Source organism: Micropterus dolomieu, linkage group LG01 (genome assembly GCF_021292245.1).
Source record: "Micropterus dolomieu isolate WLL.071019.BEF.003 ecotype Adirondacks linkage group LG01, ASM2129224v1, whole genome shotgun sequence".
In the NCBI taxonomy this organism is placed as follows: domain Eukaryota; kingdom Metazoa; phylum Chordata; class Actinopteri; order Centrarchiformes; family Centrarchidae; genus Micropterus; species Micropterus dolomieu.
The window spans coordinates 3,237,411-3,245,299 of NC_060150.1; the positions used below are offsets into that span (position 1 = coordinate 3,237,411).

General features: G+C 44.7%; 1 protein-coding gene across 1 annotated transcript in view; it reads left to right on the plus strand.

Annotated features, from left to right (window-relative positions):
- The first annotated feature begins 3,241 nt into the window (after window positions 1-3,241).
- The window catches only part of LOC123970789 (indian hedgehog B protein-like), a 13,368-nt gene continuing 8,720 nt past the window's right edge, over window positions 3,242-7,889 (plus strand). The window contains exon 1 of the mRNA XM_046049104.1: window positions 3,242-3,908. Within this exon, the coding sequence (XP_045905060.1) occupies window positions 3,609-3,908 (300 nt within the window). The 5' untranslated portion in view covers window positions 3,242-3,608. The remainder of the gene's footprint in view (window positions 3,909-7,889) is intronic.

The window sequence follows — 7,889 nt, forward strand, 5'->3', positions numbered from 1 at the left end:
CTTTGATGGCTGTTTTTGTCCGTTATTTACAAAATCAATCACAGAAAATGATCGAAATAAACACTTTTTAAAGAGGAGAGGTAAACTCTAAAACTCAAACCCGCCACAAACTGAACACGTTTCTGCCTTTCTGGCGTTGAGGAAAAATTACTTATTTGATGGTTTTGAATGCCGCGAATTCAAATTCAGTCAAGAAAATAACGTTTTCTGATTGTTTGCAAGCATCCACGTCTTTTTTTCTTTTGTTTTAAAACCACATAATCGTCTGTGTTTGTGTCCAAAGATTCGCTTTGAAGTCATTTCTGTCCTCCTGAGCTCAGACAGGCTGTGAGGGAGAATAATGACTGACGGCGGTCGATAGAGCAGCCGCTCTCCTTTTTCAGAGCACAGTGAGATGTTGACTCAAGGTGTTGCAGCATCTCGGGAATGCTATTGAAGTTTTAGTTGAAAAGTCACTGTTTGCCTGCAGGATTTCAAGAGTTTCTGTGTGACAAACGGTGAAGTGGCGCATGTTAACTGGAAAGATAGAAGATAAAAATACTGTGCCAAGGTTTTAGACGGATGTGCTTTCCGAAATAGACAGGTTTACAGATCCGGGGGCGCCACACCACCACTACCAGGACTCCTTTTTCTTCTTTACGCTGACAATAGTTCTTAATGACTTTTGCTGTGTGTTTGGGGTCTTTGTCGAGTCGCAGGATAAATTTAGGGCCAATCAGATGCCTCCCTGATGGTACTGCATGATTAATAAGTATCTTCTCAACATTGAGGAGACCATTCATTCTGACCAAATCCCCAACTCTGCAGAAATGCAGCTCTAAACATGCTTCACTGTTGCCTGCAGACACTCTTGTACTGTTTTCCAGCTGTTTCAGTGAATGACTGAATGGTGTAATTGATTAATTATACACCTGACAGTATGCCTACAGAAATCCCTGACTGTATGCAAGTGTACCTAAAACAATAGACTCCGTTCTTAAGAAAGGGCGATTTAGATTTTCCTCCTGTCGTAAGAAAATTTTCTGACCTGCTTGTCTTTTTCGGGGGACGTCTGTCTGCTGTGTCGGTTATCTTCTCTGAGAAACTCTGAAGTTCGTTTTCCTGATATAAAATTCACGTTTAGCTGTAAAGGATGAGCTTTGGTTACCAAGTACCAACAATTTTTAAGAAAATCCCAGTTATTAAGAATCGCTGCTTCTAAACTCTTCTGTTTACCATCTAACCAGCAGTATGAAATATAATGAGCATCTATGTCCGGATGCTTTTTCCATTTACTAAGTTGTGATTGTGCCACTAGATCTGCAAGCGATGAATCAGTTAGTCGATTGAAAGAAAATGCTCTTAAATGTGAAAGTTTGCTGCTTTTCTTGGTCTCATATTACTGGAAACTGAATATTTTTAGGTTTGTCAAACAAAACAAGACGCTTAAACGTACTTCACGATATTGTTATGGAAGTTTTATGATGTTTTATAGAGCAGACCATTAATCGAGAACACGATCGATCCCAGCAGACGACACTTTCCAGCCTCATTCGATTCTGCTTTTGTCAAAGAAAAAAAGAACATTCAAGTATCCACTCCTAATTTCTGAAAACCAAAGGGCCCCTGTTTGGCCTCCAGTGTGACATCAGCAGAGGGCTCAGCGGGCTCAGCCGCAGGGTGTTGGGTGTCGTGTCTCTGTTGGTGAAACCGGACCTTTCCCCTGACATAAGTCACTGCAGCCAGTCGCTCCGTTATCCACAGCTGATCTCAGAGCCTCGACCGGCTCTCTGACACCGTCCATCTGTCTGACTGTCGACAAAATAAAACTCTGTTATAGTATGTGGCATTTTATAGTGGAAGACTAATATACCGGTGTCTCAGAAACACCCCTTTCAACCGAAACCCCCAGGATCCTTTAGTCCATCTAATGCTGCATTCATGTACTATCAGAGTCACTGTAATTGCCAGTTTCCAACATTTAAATGTTGTTTATGTTCAGTGGATCCAATTTACCGCTGGATGAGGTTTGATTTGTCAGACATTTCTGTTTTACTGGATGCAACAAACACATGAGCTGCACATCAGCCAAAGGTGGCGTTCAGCACCTTCACACCACTGGAAAGCTAACTAAGCGACAGGGATCTTTTGGGGCGGGAATTAAATCTAGACCCAGATTACTTTAGGTTGAAGTGCAGGCAAAGAAACCTGGGAAATTCCTGCTGTGAAAATAGCGATTAGAAAGATGTTGTGCATATGTTGTGTTGAACACTCACGTTGACGTCAGTCTTCACCCGTTTATATTTAGTGAAAGCGTAAGATTTCCAGAAGTTAAAATAACCAGATGGGATTGTCGCTTTTGTCCAGCGAACTATCTTGTAAAATGTTTAAACTGAAATTGGGATCCCTGACTGCAAGGACGACCTCACACTGTATATCACCCAGCCCTTTCTCATGTGTCTGTCTCTGCACAGGTGCTGAACAGAGAACAGAGAGAGATCTGAGGCAGGCGCAGCAGGAATAGACCTCACCTTTTTCTCTACTTAAAGAAATATCTGTCCTCATGTGTCCCAGTTGCTCTTTGTGCCTACATGTCCTCTGCAGGTTGTTAAAGGGAGTTCTGGGAAATGTAGGAAATCTGTAGAATCATAGAGATTGAAAAGCAAGTAGTGAATTTGAACACTGAAATGTTTGGTCGTGTTTTTTCCAAGTTGGGGTCCTTGAGGGATATTTTGACGTCACTTTAAGGCGCCTGTACGGTGAGAAACCGGCGGTCAGAGTGTTGTTATTTCCTCACCTACAGCACAGACTGTTATGTCACTCTGTATGGAGTCTCAATTCTTACAGAGGAGGGGTGAGAAAGTTTGGAGCGCAGGTCTTGACGCGCGCACCTGCGCTCCTTAACTTGAAGAAGAGGGTCCAAAGGACAGCGTGAGCGCGCGGGACAGTCTCGTGGCTCCGTGTTTGTCTGTCCTCTTGGCTGAAGCCCCGGCTGACAATAAACAGATGAAGGCGGCCGCGGGGCCTGTGCCACCCAGATGGGAGGAGAGGACGGAGCAGAGGGCAGGTCCAGCAGGGCGCGGTCTTCTTCTTCTCCCGCGGCACCTCATCTGTACTGTAGTAGGATCTCTTCCATTTCCATTTCTGCCAACAGCCCTGCGCCACAGGGACGCATTGAGAACAAACCCGAGAGGCAGAAACCGCTGCGGGGACACCCTTTGACCGCCGTGCCCAACAGGCGCAGCCAGTCTACGCACCGCGCGCCTCCGTGTCTGTCTGTAGCGCTTTTCTCACAGCTTCGACACAGAGAGCCAGCTTTGAACCAGCCTGCCAAAATAAACTCACCTTGCCTATTTATGCCCCTGCCTCCGCGTGCACTCGGGACAGGAGAGTGTCCGCAGCTTAGAGGACAGGTTCAGGTCTTTCCAGCTCGTCTCCAGCGGCGCACTGGCCACTTTTACGCGCCGGGAATGGCCACTTTTGGGGACCCGGGAATGAGTCCTGCTCCGTTACCTCCACACTAAAATTAAAAAGGGGAACCCACGCGGGAGGACCCTCCATCAAAAGAAATACAGCGGGGACATTTTGGCCACCCGCCCGGGGGTAACATACCGGCCCCGGGGGGCGGAATGCTGCTCCCGAAGCTGGTGACGTGCCTCGCCGGGTGCGCCTTTCTCCTCTCTCCGGTCAGCGAGGGTTGCGGACCGGGCAGAGGACATGGCAAGAGGCGGTCACCGCGGAAGCTCGTGCCGCTCGCCTACAAGCAATTCAGCCCGAACGTGGCCGAGAAGACTTTAGGGGCCAGCGGGAGATACGAAGGGAAAATAACCCGGAACTCTGAGCGCTTCAAGGAGCTCACCCCGAACTACAACCCCGACATCATCTTCAAGGATGAGGAGAACACAGGTGCAGACCGCATGATGACACAGGTAACCCTCCCGGACACCGTAGTGCCTTTTAGCCGGGTGTGTTCAGCATTAGAACCTGCTTATTAAGGAGGTATTGCCAAATGCACTTTGCTCAGTGTTTAAACGCGTGGACTCTGTTATCTTTTTCCGCATTTCTTGTTGACTCAGGGTTCGGCACTGCAAAGAAATCTGTCTTAACACACAAAATTGTGTTTAACTCACATTTATCTTGAGAATTTGAGCACAATCTACCAAAAGATCCATCGTTTTTTGGTGCTATTTAAAGCGAACAAGTGTGATTTTTACCAAAGGTCTTCAAACTTCTCAGTTAAGTTTAAATCACAGCTGGAAGATTATTTCAACTTCTTTTAAATCGAACTATTTGACCTCTTTTTCTCATATGGAAATGGGTTTTACGGTGGATTTTTCTTGCAGTTCTGCTCTTTGGGAACCTGATTGCAAAATCTGTCTGTTTGCACAGCTCATTCTTCAGTCAATTCTAAAAGCCCTGCAGCTGTTGACACAGTGGAGTTTGTTTCTGGGTTGTGTAGGTGACCAGTTTGAATCAGTGCTCTCCTCTTCTGCTCCACATGAACTTTCAGCGGTTCACTGTGGGCAGCTCGTGCGTAGAAGAGGGCAACCCCGTCTAAAAATGTATGGAAAAGCGGTCGCTCTTAATTAAAACACTATGTCCTCTGTTTTACATCATGTTTTTTGGTGGAAAAACAGCCAATAGTCGTATTTGGTTAGAGCCCGGGTCAAGCGTGTACTGATGTTTACCGTTTTCGTTTTTAGCCCGACTGGCCAGAGTTAACAGTCGCCTTTTGGACTGTCAAATTTTTTTACGACACCATCATTGATGTGGCTCCGGGTGGAATTTATTTGACTCCCAATTTCCCCAGGAATAAAGTATTTATATCTGGCTCTTGTGACCGCGGGCTTCCTCTCCGAGCTGCAGCGCTTATGTCCACAGACCCACGTGGGGAGTGAAAGCGCGCACTCCCCGTCCGGAGCTGTCACCTCGCTGCGCGCACTGCAAGAAATGTCCGGCGGAGCGACTCACTTTAATGGACAACAGTACTACAAGATAAAGTCTTTAAATGCAAGAGGCAAAAACAGGTTATGAGTTCATTTTTAATTTCGCTTTAGTGCAAAAAAAACAACCCCTGATTCAAGAGTTTTAATTTTAAAAAAGATCTGCCTTTTTTTGTCGTCTTTTTCTCAAGGTGTTGCCACTTTTGCTAGAAAATTATTCTAAAAAGTGCAACTGCGATAAGGGCGAGAAAGATAAAAACGCGCCCACTTGAGTCTTGTTAATTTAAAGGACATTTTTTGCAGCGCGCGCCCCGAGCCGCGGCGCTGACCTGCACACAATTTATGGGCTCCAAGCCGCAGGAGACAGCCTTCTGTTTGTCTTTTACTATTCCGTGTTACTTTTTGTTTGTTTTCGCAGCGCACATGTGCAAAAATAGCCCGCTTCACTTGTGCTGAAGCCTTAATTATACAGAATTTTTATTCGCTTTTTCCTGGGCGCTCCGTGCTGCATACAGACACGACTGTTCAGGGGCGAAGTCACACTACAAAAAGTGTCATTGGTCTCATTTAACGCGGCCTTTTTAATTAGTTTAGTTATCTTTTCAAAGCAAATGTGAAAAATGCAAAAAGTGCAACAAAATTTAAATTATTTCTAGTTATTTGTCACTTACTTCAGGGATTTCTTGCACACGTGATGCGTAAAGAATCCTCAAAAACAGGCAAATCAACCCACTTTCAGCACACCATGGTCTTCGCCTAACAATCTCACTGATTTTGACCCCTAGTCTCAAGAAAACAAGATTGTTAGACGCCACACGAGGACATTTTTTGCAGCGCGAAGGTGTGCACAGGCGCATGTTGTCAGCCTGCGCGTCCAATGTTTGTGCAGCCAGCGGTTTAGTGCTTAAACCGCTCCTACAGAAACCCCCGTCGATCCGTATACCTTGAAAGGAAAACCAACAAAATCTATCGTCTGATTTATGGAGTCCAGCTCGTTGCCCTGACCGCAGAGAGAAAACATAGGACGTTAAAAATCCACAGTGAGCACCGTGAAAAGGCATCTGTGGCCACCGAGCCACGAGCTATTCTTATCACAGCCAACATGGAAAAAGCGTTTTATAGCGTTTAATCCCACTTTTCACTCTTAATAGGCTGAGATTCATGACACGCTGCATCACTGAGAGAGGCTTTCAGGGGCTGCAGGGAAATGACAAGACGACCTGTAGTCATGCTGGCTTGATTTAATAAGACTTTAGTGACTGTAATTTAGATTTCTTTCATTTAGTCTGTCAGTCAAGTGAATTAAGAGCAACAGATTAAACTCCCCTCCCGGTTTAATCTTAATGGAGGCATTTATGGGGTCTATTTTTTTTCTATTTGCCTGGATGTGAGCAGATTTTTAAAGTAAGCAATTGTGACTTTATTATCAGGGAAATATAACTCTTTAAATGGTCATTTTATAAATTACAATTGACATAAAAATGCATCATTCTTCCACCTTTCATCAAAATCAAACAAGTAAAGTGGGAGATACACTGGGTTTGAGTAAAATAATTACACCCCCAAACAATAACATGTTTTAAAAGCCTGCAGTTACTACTTTAACTCTGCTCAAACTCACTTTGGTATCTGTGCCCTTATTCAAAGCCATATCTATCCAAATCCAACAAGTGTTTGCTTCATCCTGGTAAATTTAGCTCTTAGCAGCCACTGCTGCTTACATTTGGACTTAAAATGTGTTGGTGGGATGGAAACGTCATTCCCAAAGGTTATGGCAAAACAAAATAACCTGTTTCCCAACAAGAAATTGGCACCTCCTCATGTATAAACGACAAAATAGGTCGATTTGTCAATGACCTCGGGAAAGGACCAGTTCAGCCCACACAGGTAAGTCCGTTACATAAGTCATGTGACGTTAAACACGTGGTTAACGTTGTGAAATGGTCGCAGTTTGGTTAGGTTAGTTTTTGTTTTTTTTATCCCCACCAGATTTTTAACAATTCTAACTTGAGGGACAGCGGCTTTGCATCAAGTCCCGCCCCATGTTCACCCCCTCTGATTGGCTAACTCTACTCATGACCTACCTAACCAAGGGAGGCAAGGAGTAGCCTACTAGCCAATCAGCGGCAGAGTTGTGAAAAGCCTGCTGGAAACAAAGATAATGCGTAACCCAGTTAACCTCTTGATGTGGACTTTCTTGCTCTTTATACTATAGGCTATCATTTGCTCCCATCTTATGACCTCTGGAGGTCGCGGCCTGACAAAAAAACGTAGATATGGGTCGTCATAAACTGCTGCACAAAGGACCTACACAACCGGTTTTCTGGTGAGGACGAGCGTCAGGCTGTTCCTCCACTATGTTCATAAATGTGTTTTGTGAAAAAGTGAAAATTTGACAAGCTGAGGTAACTTTAGACATCTAACCAAACACATCCAAACTTGGACCAGCAGTGTCTTAAAATAACACGTTAGAGTGTAAAATAGGCTTCTCGTCACTCATTTTTTATGCCATATTTCAGTGACCCCTCCTTTACTTTTCTGAAAATAGGGGAGATGATCAAAATTGGACTCATCAAGTCTGAAAACAGCCCCCTCTTCAGGCTAATATGTGCCAGGTTTTAATGAAGTCGGACGCCAGCTGGCTGAAACATCGCACCTTTTTTCATACAGCCCTCCTTTAGCCAGATGAGTCCTACATTTTTAAAAACCTGTCATCTTGTTAAATGTACCCCTGAATAGTGTCACCATCATATTGCCCCCTCTTTAAAGCAATCTGTGCCACTTTTTAAAAAAAGTATTCTCCTCCTGCACAAATCAGTCTGAACTTTATTTCAACTTTTGACGTCATTGTGCTGTTAAATTTTGCCAAAACTGGTCTCTTGAAATGTTTTAGTTCTACAGGAAGGTCGCCGCCCCCTTCTGGCCAGTCTACACCTTCTTTTAAATCCCCCCCCCCCCCCCCCCCTC